Source organism: Dasypus novemcinctus, chromosome 14 (genome assembly GCF_030445035.2).
Source record: "Dasypus novemcinctus isolate mDasNov1 chromosome 14, mDasNov1.1.hap2, whole genome shotgun sequence".
Taxonomy (NCBI): Eukaryota; Metazoa; Chordata; class Mammalia; order Cingulata; family Dasypodidae; genus Dasypus; species Dasypus novemcinctus.
In genome coordinates this window covers 65,214,586-65,233,130 of record NC_080686.1, presented here as the reverse complement: position 1 = coordinate 65,233,130, position 18,545 = coordinate 65,214,586, and the positions used below count along the sequence as shown (strand labels likewise).

The window sequence follows — 18,545 nt, the reverse complement described above, 5'->3', positions numbered from 1 at the left end:
TGAGATCACAGACAAGGGATTTAGAGGGTGTCTGAATTTACCAAAATGCTGCAGGCTGAGGCTAAAACTATTGGTTTTGTGCTAATCACTATGCTTGCTGATGTCTTATTATTAAACTTAATTCTTTAATGTTCAGCTGTTCACAATATCTTAACTGTATGAAAGGATTACTTCCTAATCTTACTTCATAGCAACTTTTGTTCCCTGTGATTAAGTTTGTGTGGGAGCTTAATATAGTGGTTTTAGTGCTGAACTGGGTACTAGGAGCCCCCAGTTGCATTTCTATCCCTCACTGACTTTTCTGTGATTCCAGAATTGGCATTTGTGCTTCACTTTCCTTACTTGGCGTGTTTGCTTGTAGAAAATACTTTATCTTCTCAGATGAGAAGTTCTGTGTACCTGTTATTTATGTTTAGACATGATAGTGAGCTCTGGTTTTTGTCCATGTTCTTCTAGTTTGAGATTACGGGAAATGATGAGACGTTCTTTGAGAGCAGCTGGTTTGGGTAGACATGAAGCTGGAGCTTCATCCAATGACCACCAGGATCCAGTTTCACCTCCCATAGCTCCCCCTAGTTGGGTTCCTGACCCTCCTGCAATGGATCCTGGTAAGATCTATTCTTTCATTTAGTGTTTAACGAAAAGACAAGTTCATGAAAGAAAATAAATTGAACATTTTAATGGGATATTTAGTAATCTGAAATGTTTGAAAGTAGCATAATGAATGTTTAACCAATTTATGAAATTTTGGTTTAAGGCGTACTTGTAAAAACTAATGTTTTATTTATTTATGTATTTTTAAAGATTTTTTTTTTTTTAATTTATTTTTCTCTCCCTCTCCCCTCCAGTTGTCTGTTCTCTGTCCATTCATTGTGTTCTTCTATGACCACTTCTATCATAGGAATTTCTAACCAGGAATCTGTGTTTCTTGTTGCATCATCTTGTGTCACCTCTCCATGTGTATGGCGCCATTCTTGGGCAGGCTGCACTTTCTTTCACGCTGGGTGGCTCTCCTTACGGGGCGCGCTCCTTGCTCATGGGGCTTCCCTATGCAGGGGGCACCCCTTTGTGGCACTGCACTCCTTGAGTGCATCAGCACTGCACATGGGCCAGCTCCACATGGGTCAAGGAGGCCCAGGGTTTGAACCATGGACGTCCCATTTGGTAGGCGGACACCCTATCCATTGGGCCATGTCCACGTCCCTAAAAACTAATATTTTAGAAACTTCTGTTAGGCATCTCTCTTTTACTGATGTATTTCTATACTGCTGAGGAGCTAGATAATTCGATAATTTGCCTAGTGGATTTTTTTTTCTTTATAGTTTTAAGAAATTTCTACTTAAACCTCTGTCTGATTTGACCTTTGGCTTGCAGTGAAAAGCCTTAAAGGCCAGTTAAGAGAACATGTTAGGGATATGTTGTCTATAATGATGTACATCCTACTGTTCTGTTTACTGAAAGATGGTGACATTGATTTTATCCTGGCCCCTGCTGTGGGATCTCTTACCACAGCAGCGACTGGCACCGGTCAAGGACCAAGCACCTCCACCATTCCAGGTAAGAAACTATTATTTTATATGCCTAGGCATTTGGAAGGAAAAAAGGGCATATTTCACATATATTTTTTTCTACAGATCCATACTTTATCTAAAGGAGACTTTTCTTAACTTGAAAAGCATTTAATTCTGTGATTGTTTTCTGCCTGTTAAAAAGTGGTTTGTTTGTAAATCATTTAGAAATCAGTTGAGGTTTGAAACATTATTAAAGTGTTTAAATTCTTTGTAGTGAAGTTAATAATTTTACTGATACTAGAATATTTTTCTGACCTAGTGGATAATTTAATATATGCCTGAATATTATTCTGGAATATTCTTTTATTGTCTTATTTACTCTGTTTTGTTACCAAATGGATGTACTTATTCACAGGTCCTTCCACAGAGCCATCTGTAGTAGAATCTAAGGATCGAAAGGCAAATGCTCATTTTATATTAAAGTTGTTATGTGACAGCGTTGTTCTACAACCCTATCTACGAGAACTCCTCTCTGCCAAGTAAGAAGTTTTAATATGATTTAGCTTATCTACTTTTCCTGTTTAAGTTGATCTTTTAAGGTAGATAATAATATGAATTTAAAACAATTTATGAGACTTCATCATTATATTCCCTTTGCTACTAAACTTTATTCATCACTAAATGAGTACAAACCAACTTTTCTGTTAGGTTGACAAGAGTGTATATTTATATCTTAAAACAATCACAGAACTGGGAGTGGGTATAGATAGCTCAGTGGTTGAGCATGCACTTCACATGTGTGAGGTTCTGGGCTCAATCCCTGGTACCTCCTTTTTTAAAAAATCACAGAATAGTCATTCTCAAATTAAGCTCCCTAGATTAATTATATACCACTGTCATATGGGAAATTTAAAAAATTATACCTATTCCCAAGCTACCTTAGAAGTTATAATTCCATAGGTCTGGTTTGGGACCTGGAGTCTCTATTTTAAAATTCCTTGGTTGATTCTGATGATTCTTTGGAACTCTTCATGGCTTGACAATCATCATGTGATTATGCAGAGTTGTTGGTAAGTACTCTGGTAAAGCCTCATTAACCATTAATAGGTTATATCTCTGGCCAATGAAGAAACCTAGGCTGAGAGGAGTAACTTGCCCATAACAGGCCAAGCGAAGCTGTTTACCAAAAGTCTAACTGCTGGGGCTCAAGGCTGTCCTGGCACCTGTTAGCACTATGACTGTGGACCTAAGTCTCAGTTTTCTCATCTGTCAAATGGGGATAATAAAAGTACCTGAGCTCTGGAAAAAAAAAAAAAAAAGATTATATATCTGCTTTCAGTATGATTGTCTTTCTTTACAAACTCATAACAATAAGCATTTTTATAAAAGTCAGCTATTAACCTGGGCCAAACTCTACTTTTCCTTAACTCTTTTAATTCTAGGAATAACTCTCTGGAGTAGATAATATTATTACCATTTTTACATTGGAAAAAACAGGCTTAGAAGTTAATTACCTTGCCCAAGGTCAAAAAACTAATGAGTGGAAGAGCTGGCATTCCAATCCTGGTTTGTGTTTTGATTTCAGAATTATGACTCAAATCATGACCCTTATTTCACCTCCCTCTATTTTAGTGCCACAGGGTGTTTTAGGTTTTTTTTTGGTGTGTGTATGTGTGTGTGTGGTGGGTGGGTTAGAGAGTTTAAGTCCTAATGGCCCTTTGGAGTAATATGACTCAATTTTTAAATTATGATGAATTTAATGAAACATACACTAGTAAAATAAGCCATTGGATTGTAAACTAAGTTATCACTACAGAACCAACTTAATAATTTATTGGTGCTTTTTAAGGCATGTATAAAAATAATGTGTATATATCATTGCATCTTTCTATTTTTCATTTTTAATTATTTGTCATTTTTAGTTTGCAATTGTGGTATTTAAAGATTATCTATGTGCAGTTTCCTCATAATCATTTGGTATTGTCTAAAATTTTATTGTTAGTCCTGTTCTTTTTAATGCACTTTGCATTTTATTTCCACCTTATCTGTTTCACAGATCAGTTATTTTAATATTCTCACATTGGCTGATTTCCCCCCCCCCTTATCTGAGAAAATATATAAAATATCTGGAAAAGAACTCAAAATGCCATTCTGATAAAAAAAAAATGTTATTAACAGCAGCTTTGATACAAATTAGAAGGGAGGCAAATTTCTTTTGTCTGACCCTTAGGTGATAGGCATAAAGATTCTCAGATAGGCCCTCTATTTTCTTTTTATATTAAAATATAGGAGAATTTCTTAGAGTTGCTAAGAAAATTTTCTAGGTAGTATATCTGGAAATTAGTTAACATGTAGATGACTCAGTTAAAAAAGAATTTTTTTCCCCTTTAATTTTGTTTGGCAATACATAAAGAGCTGGGAGAATACATTAGAGCAGTGAAGCTCACTTAGACCATGGTGGTGAAGGGGTACAGGATGTATGGTAAGGGATTTGAAAAAGCATATTCAGGATTTTCAATGTAAGGAATTCTTCCCAACTCCCTTCAGCCCCAGGTGTGTATTGTTCGACTTGACTTTTATAACTCAAGCTAAAGGAAATAAATTTTGACAAAATCATCCTGTTTATTGAAAATGCAGAGAATTTGCAACCAATTTATGCTTACCCTGTGGGAAGAAGTTTTTGTTATTATTTATTTTCAAGTAGTTTTATTGAGATATAGTCACATACCATACACTCCAAGGTATGCAGTCAGTGGCTTTTATTATAATCAGAGTTATGTCTTTATCACCACAATTAATTTTAGAACATTTTTATTACTCCCAAAAGAAAGACCCCATACCCCTTAGAAGTCACTCTGAATCCTTTTTTTCCCCCAGCCCTATATAACCATTAATCTAATTCCTTATATAAATTTATGTATATTTACATTATATATTAATGGAATCATATAATATATAGTGTGTTGTGTCTGGTTTCTTTAACTTAGCATAATATTTGTTTTTTTTTAATTATTAGATTTTTAAAATATTTTTTATTTTATTTATCCCACCCCCCTGCATTGTCTGCTCTCTGTGTGTTCTTCTGTGTGTGCTTGTATTCTCATTAGGCAGCTCTGGGAACTGATTGTGGGACCTTCTGGAGTTTGAAAGAGGCGATTAGTCTTTTGCGCCACCTCAGGTCCCTGTTCTGCTATGTTGTCTTATTTTTTTCCTCTCCTCTGTGTCTCTTATTGTGTCATCTTGCTGCACCAGCTCTCTGTGTTGGCTGGCAGTCTTGTATGGGCGCAGCTTTCCCGTGTGGGGTGACAATCCCATGTAAGGCGGCATTCCTGTGTGGGCCGTCTTCCCCTCACCAGGAGGCCCTGGGCATTGGACCCTGGACCTCCTATATGGTAGATGGGAGCCCAATTGGTTAAGCCACATCTGTTTCCAGATTTTTTAAAAAATTAGAGACATTGTAGGTTTATAGAAAAGTCATGTAAAAAATACAGTGTTCCCATATACCCCCTTATGGTTGATACTTTGCATTAGTGTGGCACCTTAGTTACAGTTGATGAAAGAGTATTAAAATATTACTCCTATTATTGTGCAGTTCATAGTGTAAACTATAGACCATGGTTAGTAGCAGAGTTTCATTATGTGTTTTATTCAGTTGTAACAAATGTACCACACTAATGAAAGATATTGTTAATGAGGAAAAGTGTGGGAGGGGGTGGGGTATATGGGAGTCCATATATATATATATATTTAAGGAGGTACCAGGGATTGAACCCAGGACCTTGTGCATGGGAAGCAGGCACTCAACTACTGAGCTACAGCTGCCCCCCACCTATGTTTTTGATGTAGCATTATATAATCTAAATCTTTTTTCAAAATAAAAATAAATAAATAAAATATTATTGTTAACTACAGTCAATAGTTTATATTTGGTGTAGTTTCCCATATATCACCCTATTATCAACAGCTTGTAAAGTGTTGTATATTTATTTTAGTTCATGAAAGAACATTTATATTTGTACTATTAGCCATAGTCTGTCATCTACGTACAGTCTCATGTATAATCTTCTAACTTCTAGAAATATACATGACCCAAAGTTTCCCCTTTCACAAGCACATTCACAAACATAATTCAGCACTGTTAATTACACTCAAAATAATGTCATACCAATCAACCTAAATAGAAATTCTTTACAAATTAAGAATCAGCTCCCCATTCTATTCCCTGGTAACCTAGTTTCTAACTCTCTCAGTGTGCTTATTATAATTAAAATTGTTGAGAATGTTTGCATCTCTATTCATTAGGGAAATTGGTCCGTAATTTTCTTTTCTTATAGTATCTTTTTTTTTTTTTTAAGATTTTATTTCTTTCTCTCTCCCCCACTGTTTGTGCTCTCTGTCCATTTGCTGTGTGTTCTTCTGCATCCGCTTGCATTGTCAGGCGGCATGGGAAACTGCGTCTCTTTTTTGTTGGATCATCTTGCTGCATCAGCTCTCCATGTGTGCAGCGTGACTCCTGGGCAGGCTGCCCTTTTAACATGCAGGGCGGCTCTCCTTGCGGGGTGCACTCCTTGCGCGTGGGGCACCCCATACACGCATTCCTTGCATGCAGCAGCACTGTGTGTGGGCCAGATTACCACATGGGGCAGGAGGTCCTGGGTATCGAACCCTGGACCCTCCGTATGGTAGGTGGATGCTGTATCAGTTGAGCCACGTCTGCTTCCCATTCTTACAGTATTTTTATCTGGCTTAGTGTTAGAGTGATGTTGGCTTCCTAAAATGAGTTCGGTAGTGTTCCCTCCTCTTCAGTTTCTTGAAAGAGTTGAGCAGGATTAATTCTTCTTGTAATGATTGGTAGAACTCACCTGTGAAACCATCTGGTCCTGGGATTTTTTTTGTTGGAGTTTTTTCATGACTGATTCTGTCTCTTTACTTGTAATTGGGCTGTTGAAGTCTAGAGTCAGTGTTGTGTCCTAGGAATTTTTAAATTTTTTCTAAGTTTTTTAGTTTGTTGGCATATAGTTTCTCATAATATCCTCTTACGATCCCTTTTTATTTTTGTGGGGTTAGTAGTATATGTACCCCCTTTCATTTCTGATTTTATTTATTTGAATATTCCTTTTTTTTCTCTTTGTCAGTCTAGCCAAGCATTAATTTGTCTTCTCAAAGAACCAACTGTTTGTTTTGTTAATTCTCTCTGTTCTTTGTTTTTTTAATTTTTTTATTCTCAATTTTATTTATTTTTGCTCTAAGGAGTACTTTTTTATTTTAAAGATTTATTTATTTATTTCTCTCCCCCTTCCCCCTGTGGTCTGCTCTCTGTGTCCATTTGCTGTGTGTTCTTTTATGTCCACTTGCATTCTTGTCACATGGTACCAGGGAACTGTCACTTTTTTGTTGTTGTTATGTCATCTTGCTGCATCAATTCTCCACGTATGTGGTACCCCCCCGGGTGAGCTGCGCTTTTATCGCAAGGGGCGGTTCTCCTTGCAGGACGCACTTCATGCACGTGGGGCACCCCTACACAGGGACACCCCTGCGTGGCACGACACTCCTTACATGTGGCAGCACTGCACATGGGCCAGCCCAGCACATGGGTCAGGAGGCCCTGGGTTTGAACCCTGGACCTCCCATATGGTATGCAGATGCTCTATCAGTTGAGCCACAACTGCTTCCCAGTGCTTTGTCTTTCAACCTCCAAGGTCTCTGCCCCTATCCCAGGCTGGCTTGAAACAATAGGCCTTGGCCATACCTGTGTGTGGTGGGCTGAAACTGCATCTCAGAGCTGGGACCCAGCCATCTGAATTAGCCATGATCATTGCTTGGCCATGTCCATCCATCTCCCTGAGGTGTCCTGCCTTAAGAGTGGGAGATGGGTGCTGGCAGCCAGGCTGAGCAAACTACTCATAGTTATTTACTGCAGTTTCTCACCTTTTCCTCCTGCTCTTCCCTGAATGCTACCCTGGCATCAGTACTACCCTGGCATCAGAGCCTTGAAACAGCTATTTCAGACAGTTCCTGCCTGTCTACTAGCTGTTTTGGAGGAAGAGTAAGCCTTGAAGCCCCCCTACACCATCTTCCCAGAAATTCCTAATTTGGTTTTAATCAAAAGTGTGGGTATGTTTTTCAAATTGAAGAACACTGCATTGTCTCAATCAGGGTAGAGAGCAATTTTGGAGAAAAAGATGATTTTAATTGTTAGCTATGTTGAATCTGAGGTAACATTGGGACATATCAAGCAAGTATAGATAGTGAAACTATACATGTAATTTTTATTGACTACATGTTATTTGCTAGGCATTGTGCTAAGTTAATGCTCATTTAATCCTTTCCACAGTTCTGTACGGTAGAGACTGTTACTATCCTCACATCTAGAAAGTGTTAGAACCTGGATTTAGCATTAGGCAGTTTGATACCAGAGCTCTTGCTGGGCTATTCTTTGGTATCACTAAAGCCAAGAAAGGAGAGCATGGCTTAATTCCACAAGGTGGCATTCTTCCTTGAATGAGATAATACGAGACCAGAAAATGATACCAGAATTAACAGCTTGGCTTGTGGGACATGTTTTAATTTTTTTAAAAATTAGTTTTTGTTTCAACATGAACATGTATTTCTTTTATAATCAGAAAAGAATGTAATAGTTTATTTGCCTTTTTCACCTCATTTTAGAGATGCAAGAGGGATGACTCCATTTATGTCAGCTGTAAGTGGCCGAGCTTATCCTGCTGCAATTACCATCTTAGAAACAGCCCAGAAAATTGCAAAAGGTAAGTAGAGCTGCTTATTTTTCAATATAAATAGACCCTTTCTAAAGATACCAATATCATAGAATCTATAATAATTTTGTATATATGTATAAAATTCAATTATTTATACTTTTCTTAGTTATAAAGATGGATTACTGATAGACCCTGTTGTTGGTTAATTGGTGGTAGTGATAAAATTTTATTTAAATCGTCACACAAGGGGAACTGATGTGATTCAGTGATTGAGCACCAGCATCCCACATAAGAGGTCCTGGGTTTAATCTCCAGTCCTGGTACCTAAAAAAAAACCCAGTAAATCATAAGGCAGCTATCTTATTGTAGTTACTTCTGACTTGGAATTCCTGTTTATTATAACACATCAAAGGAAAATTAATTCCTGCCATCCATCCTTTAAAAAGATTATCTTTTAAAAATACTAGTGATAAATGATTTGGGAGACTGCCTATTTTTTGCTAAATAAAGCTAGGACTTGAGTCATAACTTTCTAATGTAGAGTTAAGGATTTAGATGGCTGATGTGTTGTGTGTTGATGTTTTCATAATATTTGGTTTTGGGTTATGATGCTGTCATTATACTTTGCCTTACTGTGCTCCAGAATTGCCTAGATTTCCTACATGCGGACTTTGTATATAAATTAAAAACAAAACAGTAGTTTCTGATTTATACTGTGTATGTTGTTAGGACTTTATATTTGAGAAAAGTAGTAGATGGCTGTGAATAAGTTCTTTTCTGATACATGAACTATTGTTCTTAACATTTTTAGCTGAAGTGTCTTCAAGTGAGAAAGAGGAAGATGTATTTATGGGAATGGTTTGCCCATCAGGTACCAACCCTGATGACTCTCCTTTGTATGTCTTATGTTGTAATGATACTTGTAGTTTCACATGGACTGGTGCAGAGCACATTAACCAGGTAAGTTGTTTTCCTGTTTCCCTATTTTTCTGCTATCTTTACGGTTTTTCACCCTCTTGAACATCACCAGAAGTATAGTTCTCAGCATTAGAATTCCAAGTCTGCTATTTCCCATTACGTTGAGTTAAAAAATTTTCCAGTATAATTTTTATTTAATTATTAAATAAAATGAGGTGAAGGAGTGGTTGTTAGATATGAAATAGCATGAAAATTAGAAGTCTTTACTGGGTAGTGTAATCTGATCTGCAGCTCATGATGGAGATTATAACTATAACACCTATTTTCCAGATAATACAAATTATTTTTCCCCCATTGGTAACATTTTATCTCTGCTTGTATAATGCTGTAAAATGTATATTCACTATTTCCTTCTATGACTGTTTTCTGGAGTACACCACTAATTTTAATCTGTTACCATTGTGACTCAATTGTTTTAGAAAATACCAGATATAATTATTATGGGTTATAAAAATACTAGTAATTTTTAAAAATATATACCATTTTAATTTTAGGATATTTTTGAGTGTCGAACTTGTGGCTTGCTCGAGTCACTCTGTTGCTGTACAGAATGTGCAAGGGTTTGTCATAAAGGTCATGACTGCAAGTGAGTACAATGTCTAGTTTTCCTTAGCTTAAAATCATACGTAGTTGAATTTATATTGCTGTATTTAAATAATCTATACTAAGTCATGTTTTAATTGTTTGAAAATTTCGAAAGCATGGGATTTTCTCTGGTTGCCTTTTTTTTTTTTTTTTTTTTTTTTTTAATTTTTTTATTTTTTATTGACTTTGTAATAATATTACCTTAAAAATATATATGTGAGGTCCCATTCAACCCCACCCCCCCCACCCCCCCTCTCCCCCCCCCCCCAACAACACTCGTTCCCATCATCATGACACATCCATTGGATTTGGTAAGTACATCTTTGGGCACCTCTGCACCTCATATACATTGGTTCACATCATGGCCCATACTCTCCTCTATTCCATCATGTAGGCCCTGTGAGGATTTACAATGTCCGGTGATTACCTCTGAAGCACCATCCAGGGTAGCTCCATGTCCCGAAGATGCCTCCACCTCTCATCTCTTCCTGCCTTTCCCCATACCCTTTGTCCATTATGTCCACTTTTCCCAATCCAATGCCACCTCTTCTATGTGGACACTGGATTGGTTGTGTCCATTGCACCTTTATGTCAAGAGGAGGGTCAGATTCCACCTGGATGCTGGATGCAATCCTCCCATTTTCAGTTGTAATCACTCTAGGCTCCATGGTGTGGTGGTTGTCCTTCTTCACCTCCATCTTAGCTGAGTGTGGTAAGTCCAATAAATCAGATTGTAGGTGCTGGAGTCTGTTGAGGCTCAGGATCTGGCTATCACATTGTCAGTCCAGAGATTCAAATCCCCTAAATATATCTTAAACCCCAACATTAACTGCACCTCCAGCACATTAGCATGAAAGTCTTATGAAGGGAGATCCCATCTGAGTCCAGATTCATCACACATAAACACCATTTCCAAAGAGGGGCCATCTGCCCTGGTAGTTAACCCCATCAGCCATGACCATAACTCCCATGGGTCTCTTTAGCCCTCAAAGGAATCTGGTTGCCTTTTAAGCCTGTTTATGTACAAAAATATGGTTCTTGATTTATAGTGTACTTTGAAATGTTTCTATTGCTAGTTCTAGCATAAACCTTCTTTACATAAAACTAGGCTAATATGCTAAGAAATATGTGCTCATACATTGTGACTAGGATCACATTACTCCTTTGAGAAACACAAATGTTTTTGTCTGTATTCTCCAGCCAGGTTGCAGGCCCCCTGTGAAGGGGTCTACAAGTAGGAAATTGACTACAGGTATTAACAGAGGCATATTATTTCTTCTTAAACTAGATGAAGTAACCTTTCATCTAGCAGTAGTTTATTAGTTTCCACAGACCTCAGAAGCAATAAAATACTCCCAACACTAACATTTTCAATGCTTGAGGATCAACAATAGGGATATCAGCTATAAATATGTTATAGATGTGTAGATATTATAGTTAAAAGAGACATAAGCAAGAAATATCTGCCCATAAGGGGGAAGAGGATTCATTAAATACATTTAGGAGGACCACTTGAGATTGGGGCTATTAGAAATTAAGGAAGATATTCCAGAGGAAGTGACTATCCCAAAATCATTACAGTGAACCTATTCCAGAGAGTTTTGTGTATAGATTTTATACCATTAAGTACTCTTTCTTGTTACATAAACTTTGACAATTACACTAGGCGTTTAAAAATCAACAAGGGTTCTCTATGGCTACAATGAGTTATGCCTCTTACAATTTCAAAACAGACATTTGTATGTTTTTAAAGTTTCAGTTTTTACACTTGTCTGAATTCTTTCTAGACTCAAACGGACATCACCAACAGCCTATTGTGATTGCTGGGAGAAATGTAAATGCAAAACTCTAATTGCTGGACAGAAATCTGCTCGTCTTGATCTACTTTATCGCCTGCTCACTGCTACTAACCTGGTCACTCTGCCAAACAGCAGGCAAGTTGCATTTTTAGGATAGAAAATAAGTCAAATTGAAAAGAACATGGCACATCTGAGAAGATTTTTCTTCTAACAATGGTCTGTTTTGCAGGGGAGAACACCTCTTATTGTTTTTAGTGCAGACTGTTGCGAGGCAGACAGTAGAACATTGCCAATATAGACCACCTAGAATCAGGGAAGATCGTAACCGAAAAACAGCCAATCCTGAAGGTGAATAAATTTGATATTTATGACACATGAAAAGCAAAATGTTTTATTTCTATCTTGCCCACTATTTTTGGTTTTTTGTTCCCTAATTTTTAGATTCAGATATGCCTGATCATGATTTAGAGCCCCCAAGATTTGCCCAGCTTGCATTGGAGCGTGTTCTGCAGGACTGGAATGCCTTGAAATCTATGATTATGTTTGGGTCACAGGAGAATAAAGACCCGTAAGTATTTGTTAAAACATTTTGTGATTTTTCTATTTACCATGGTCCTGGAGGTTACAGTATTATTATTTTTCCTTCTCCCTCAAGTCTCAGTGCCAGTAGTAGGATAGGCCATCTTCTGCCTGAAGAACAAGTATACCTCAATCAGCAAAGTGGCACAATTCGGCTGGACTGTTTCACTCATTGCCTTATAGTCAAGTGTACAGCAGATATATTGGTAAGTTCTCTGAATGTTTATTACAAGCATATGAATGCTTGTATGTTTATTCTAAGCATAAATTTTTCTTACATAGCATCCCATGATTTTACTAATCTAAACTCTTAAGTGCACTCATAAGCTCTGATTAAACAGTACATTAAGGGAATTGAATAAGGGGGTTAAATGTGCCATTAATAGCAGAGCTCTTTTACATACTCAAGAAAAATCCCTCTGAAGTGTTGAAATACAACAACATAAACATATGAGATAGTGTTCAAAATTAGTAACTTAGTACAAGTTTGTTACACCTTTTTACTGTGAAATCAAAAAATTTTAAACCATAAAACCCTGGACTGATGAAGTTTTGGTAAAAAGAACACACTCAGGCACTGATAGGATTGCACTGCATTTGGTACTCTTTAGAGAACAAATTGGCAATGCCAAGAGCATTAAAATATCAATGCCCTCAGACTCTAAAAGAAATTTACAATATAAGAAAAATAAAATAAAAATAACATAATTCTATAAAATTTAAAAATGAAAATACTCTGGATACAATAATAGTAAGTTATTTAATCAAATTACAGGACAACCACTTGTGGAATGAAATGCAGCAATTTAAAAATAACAGTCTTAGGAACAACATTTAAAAAAGACATTAAATTGTATGTTCTGAAATTAGCATCTACTTAAAGCATACATAGGAAAGAGGCTAGAGAGAAATAACAATGGTTAAGTGAAGGTGATGGGATTATGAGTTTATTAACGTAAATATTTTAATTTACTGTTTGGCAAGAACCCTCTGATTTTATATTTGTCTTCAAAATATTAATTGATACCCGTAGGAATATGGGACCATAATCAGACTCACTATATGTCAAGCATGGTGGTAGGCATGTTACATATATTAATCATTGGCATTGTAAATATTTTGGTTAAATTTGTTTGTAATTTTATTACAAAATGTTACTATTGGAAGAGTGTTAGAACTTAGTATTTTATATATGTCTAAATATCGTGTGAAATGTCTCAATATTAATCAAGTGATTATAATTTTTTTTAAGCTCTTAGATACTTTACTAGGTACTCTAGTGAAAGAACTTCAAAACAAATATACACCTGGTCGTAGAGAAGAAGCTATTGCTGTGACAATGAGATTTCTGCGTTCAGTGGCAAGAGTTTTTGTCATCCTTAGTGTGGAAATGGCTTCATCTAAAAAGAAAAAGTAAGGCATCCTTTGTGATTTTTGCTTTTATATCATTTTGCACACAATTTTTTGTGATAGGAATAACGTTTTATATATAAAAGGTTTCATAAAAGATTACTGTTTTTTTTTTTTTTTTTTTTTTTTTTGCTTTAGCAACTTTATACCACAGCCAATTGGAAAGTGCAAGCGTGTATTCCAGGCACTACTACCTTATGCTGTAGAAGAATTGTGTAATGTGGCAGAATCACTGATTGTTCCCGTCAGAATGGGGATTGCTCGCCCAACTGCACCATTTACTTTGGCTAGTACTAGCATAGATGCCATGCAAGGCAGTGAAGAATTATTTTCAGTGGAACCACTGCCACCACGACCATCATCTGATCAGTCTAGCAGGTAAATTTCTACCTGGTAGCAGATTCTGATTTTTTCTCTGGAAATGTCATGTTTGGCTTACTAAAACCTTGACATAAGCATTTGTGAACATGATTATTTTTACCCAAATGTTAGAGATCTTACTTTTTTAGAGCATGTGAAAGCACTTTAAAAATGACACATTTGTCTACCCATCAAGATAATAGGTATAGCTATGGGGTTTTGTTTTGGAAAGGCACTATTTTTATAAAGTAATAAAGTAATCTCTTAAAAAATTTTACTTTACCATTCTGTAGACATCATTACTATTTTTTTCTTACCTTTACAGCTTTCAGTTAGGCTGAGTTGAGACAGAAGTACCTGTATCTTTTTCTCTTGGGTTAGGGGAGAAAAAAGTAAAAGTATAATAACTATTTAATTATATAATCTAAGTGACAAATCAGTCTCTCTAACTGGTATAATATCTAGGATAGGGCTAAATCAACTGAATAATAAAAAGTTCCTAGTTACAAGATGTTACTCTTAAATATCTTTTATCTTTTGGATATGTTTGATAGTTTCCCTAACTGTACCATAAGCCTGTTGAGTAAGAATGTTTAAAACTTTCTGCTGTCCTTTAGTACAGTACTTCTCAAACGTTAATGTGCATGCAGACCACTATGGGATCTTACTAAAAATGCTAATTCTGTAGTTCTGGGCTAATGTTTGAGATTCTCTATTTCTTATAAGGTAGCAAGGCTCTAGAAAGCCCTGGTAAAAAATGTTTATTTGAATTTCTCAAGTGTGATTTTGTTATCATGTATATGTATAAGAACCTAAAGATCCTTCTCCCTCTTTTCTGGAAAACATCTCTATGTTAATAAGGATAGACTGCTTTAGCATTTGGGACAGTCCCCAAGACTTCATGCCTGGGTTTCATCTGAGCTGATGATGAATGTTCTGTCACTATTCTCCATATTATACTATATGTATGGATATGTATCCCTTTATTGTGAGGTCTCCTAGGATACCCCAGAATCTAAATCTAGGTCTCTTTGGCAAAGGTATCTCATAGTAGCCTTATCACTGATCTACCTCTAGGATTTGCTGAAAACTTATAAATCAAGTAATGTATCTTCAGACTTGTCAAATCTACCTTAATACCAAAGGACACACCCAGCAAATTCTGCCTGGACTCCATGCTGTGCTCCTGATGCCAATACCCTGTGAGGAATCCACCAGTTAGTTAAGTGGTATTCCCCATGAACTTTTCATACCCTTTCCTTGGTTTTGATACAGAGCATAAAAATTCGGTATCTTCTGAATATCTGGGGATCATCTCATCTCTAAACATTGCCCATGAGCCTGTTCCTAAAGCTTCAGGAATTCATGTCATCTTGCCCTCCTCCTTAGTCACATTTTAAAAGTATTGTACAGTCTTAAGCTCTCCCTGCCCCTTCACTCCCTTCATCTTGGCTGATTATTGGGCCAACCTTTTAAATCTTTCCAGTAGGGGGATCTCTTTAATAATAATCAAGAGATGGTGCTAATGTTTTCTACAAATACTACTGCAGAAGTACCTCATTAAAATACAGTAACTTATTCCCACAAAGGTATATTTTGACCAGTGTTCTAGCACGTCTTAATAAATAAAAAGCACATACGTGGACCAGTCCCTTAGAGTTCCCACGTGGATGGTAAATGGTATGTCACTCTATTGAGTTTAAAGTCTTGGATGCAGTAGTTTTGCTTTTTCTGTTGTTTTCCTCCATGTCTTCAAATTACTCACTAATTATCTCTGTGTCCCCCCATTTAACAATAACTAATAGTTACTGTCATGTTCGTATGTAATTGGAACTTTCCTAAGCATTGTAAATGTAATACCTGCTTTATTCTTCTTTTTCTGTTGCTTTCCTCCCATGTATTCCAACCCCTGTATACTCACTGATTATCTCTATGTTCCTCATATAACAATAAGTTACTCTAATTTCAGTATGTAATTGGAACTTTCCTAAGCATTGTAAATGTAATGTCTGCTTTAATCTTCTCCCAAATTCTATGCTGATATCAATTATCATCTCAAATTTTACAAATGAGGAAACAGAGGCTCAGAGAGGTTAGGTAACTTGTCCAAGGTCACACAGCTAATAAACAGAGACTGGACTCCTATGCACATGACGACATATATTTCCTTTCTTTTTTATACTCTAGAATAGTGGATAGCAGAGAATGGTAGAGAAAGAAAAACTACTACTTTGATGCTTGATGGTAGGACTGAGCCCCTGGATTAATCAACAGTGAAGTACCCCTTCCCCTTCAGATCCTAGTGTTGAGCCAATTAATCCTCTTAATTGCTTAAAACTTTTGGATTTTTTTTTGAAAAAAAATTTCCCCCCAGTTATTGGTTACAGTGTTTTGAGTATGTCTGTCCATCTTGTTAACTGTGTTAATGAAATTTCTCTATCCTTATTGATTTTATTGCCTTTAAATCTCCCACTATAATGGCTGAATTGTTTATTTCTCCTTGTTTTGTCAGTTTTTGCTTTATATACAGTAAAGCCCCTGAGAAGTGAGGTCCAGAATATTCAGTTACAGAAAATGGATGACATGTTATTATGAAACCCTTCTAGCCTAAGAGAAATAAGCAGATGTCCTAGGGATAGATAGTGGCACCACTCCTCTCTAAACTTTTACAGCATGGCTGTGCTTTAAAAAGAAAATCCCAAAAGGGATTTCTCTGCCTATTTAGTCTCCTCTATTGCTGGAAATAGAGTTCCCAAAACTGATGTTAACAGCTCTTTTTAAGACTGTGTAGCTTCATTGTGCCAGCAAGTCTGGTGGGGAAAATCTTGAGTTATGGTGTGAAGAAAACTGAAGCTCCATTTCTCAATGGGGAGTTATAGTATATTTTGTTTATTGGAAGTGTAATAGTAAATATGTAACTGTTTAAAGTAACTACTTTGAGGGGACAATTACATATAGTTCCTGTAGTTGTTTGTTCATGGATTTTTTTTTTTTTTTTTTTAAGAAATACTCATTAACTGTGTCCTCAGATAATGGTGGCTTTTAGATTTTACCATTTTTAATATAAAAAATATTGGTTGGAAATAATTCAATTCATCTTTACAGAATTTTTAAGCCTCTTCTACTGCTTTGTAATACACTCTGTTTTACCAGATATTTAAAGTACTGGTATTAAATACCACATTGAGACTACTTGTCTGTCACAGAGTCTCAGTTGACTCCAAAATGTATCTGGTTTGAATTTCCTTTCTCAGCAGCCGAGGTGAGGAAAGAACATTAACAGTGTAGTCACATAAAGATCCTTTAATTTTAACCTTTTTAACCTGTGTTAATCTGTGATTAAAGAATAATACTTAAATGACAGGATTATTTAACAACCATGTTCTGATCTCTGACCTGCAATTTAAGCTGCATTTTCTCCTTTTTTTTTTTTTTAATTTTTAAGTTTTTGGTTGTTTCCAAGTCAGATTTTCTTTAACTCATCTGACGTAACTTGACAGTTTTAGGGAAGTGAAACTATTACCCCACTTTTGGTTATGATTCTATTTTATAATCATATTTCTGAACTTATGTCCCCGTCCCCCCTACCCCAACAAATCAGTGGTTGATAAGCTCATGCAATGCAGAGAATGGTGTCTTAAGGAAAATATCACATGTAAGCATACTTCCTTTTAATATGTGAATGCTAATATCAGAACCTTCAGAAGTTGAGGACTACTGTTGTTGAAAACTATAGAAAAGGAAAAGCTCTTTCCCTTTAGAATTTTTAAGTGTGAAGTACTCAAATAGGTGTATGACAGATATCAAACAATGTACTTACAAAAGTAAAAGCAAATTCAGAGATTTAAATAATTTCTTTTGGGATTTATATTTTTTTATATATTATAGATGATTGTATTCCAAGAATTCTTAAGGTAGATTTTAAATAGCATCCTAACAAGTGTCACATATGTAATAGATTAGCTAAATGCTTATACTGAGCAGCATAAAAGTATATGCTGTACACCTGAAGTGTAGCCACAGTATACCTGTAACTTCCTGATGCTTTATAGTTCCAGTCAGTCTCAGTCATCCTACATCATCCGGAATCCACAGCAGAGGCGCATCAGCCAGTCACAGCCTGTTCGGGGCAGAGATGAAGAACAGGATGATATTGTATCAGCAGATGTGGAAGAGGTGGTTTTAACTGTTTTAATTTTGGTAGATGACAGACTTTTTTTGGGGGGGGTGGGGTTAGTATTCACTCAAAGATATATTAGTAGTAGCTTAAGACTACTATATGAAAATTTATCTAGCCTTTAAACGTTTGCTATGTGTTTCATTTGTGGTTATACATATTCAAAATATTTTGATAATCCCTGATTTACTGGATAATAGGAAATTGGACACTTAAATTTGCTTTTAACCTAAAGATTAATAGTGAAGATATTTTCAGTGTTAAAATATAATTTAATAATTTTTGTATTGTGTTTGAAGGGAGAGAAGATGATCCATGCTTAAATTTTATGTCAGAAGTATAAAAACTTAAAGACACACAAGTATAGTTTCTATATCTCTTAAGCATTCTCTGTATGGATAATAATCATAAACTTTGGGATATGTTGCTA

General features: G+C 36.1%; 1 protein-coding gene and 1 long non-coding RNA gene across 9 annotated transcripts in view; one reads left to right on the top strand and one right to left on the bottom strand.

Annotated features, from left to right (window-relative positions):
• Positions 1 to 18,545, top strand: part of UBR5 (ubiquitin protein ligase E3 component n-recognin 5) — a 148,373-nt gene that overhangs the window by 99,902 nt on the left and 29,926 nt on the right. For 4 of the 8 annotated variants that reach the window (XM_058275842.2, XM_071207960.1, XM_058275841.1 and 1 more), the window contains exons 23-35: positions 457 to 608; positions 1,462 to 1,557; positions 1,927 to 2,050; positions 8,178 to 8,275; positions 9,039 to 9,187; positions 9,700 to 9,791; positions 11,578 to 11,724; positions 11,819 to 11,937; positions 12,031 to 12,157; positions 12,245 to 12,374; positions 13,421 to 13,581; positions 13,717 to 13,956; positions 17,991 to 18,114. In XM_058275842.2, the coding sequence (XP_058131825.1) occupies positions 457 to 608; positions 1,462 to 1,557; positions 1,927 to 2,050; positions 8,178 to 8,275; positions 9,039 to 9,187; positions 9,700 to 9,791; positions 11,578 to 11,724; positions 11,819 to 11,937; positions 12,031 to 12,157; positions 12,245 to 12,374; positions 13,421 to 13,581; positions 13,717 to 13,956; positions 17,991 to 18,114 (1,759 nt within the window). The remainder of the gene's footprint in view (positions 1 to 456; positions 609 to 1,461; positions 1,558 to 1,926; positions 2,051 to 8,177; positions 8,276 to 9,038; positions 9,188 to 9,699; positions 9,792 to 11,577; positions 11,725 to 11,818; positions 11,938 to 12,030; positions 12,158 to 12,244; positions 12,375 to 13,420; positions 13,582 to 13,716; positions 13,957 to 17,990; positions 18,115 to 18,545) is intronic. The other 4 variants (XM_058275843.2, XM_071207961.1, XM_058275844.2 and 1 more) reach the window with 1 other exon arrangement.
• LOC131273298 (uncharacterized) lies at positions 12,195 to 18,060 on the bottom strand. The gene is made up of 4 exons (XR_009180486.2): positions 17,967 to 18,060; positions 14,256 to 14,309; positions 13,476 to 13,568; positions 12,195 to 12,279 (listed from the first exon to the last, which is right to left on the bottom strand). It is a non-coding gene; the product is annotated as an uncharacterized lncRNA (long non-coding RNA).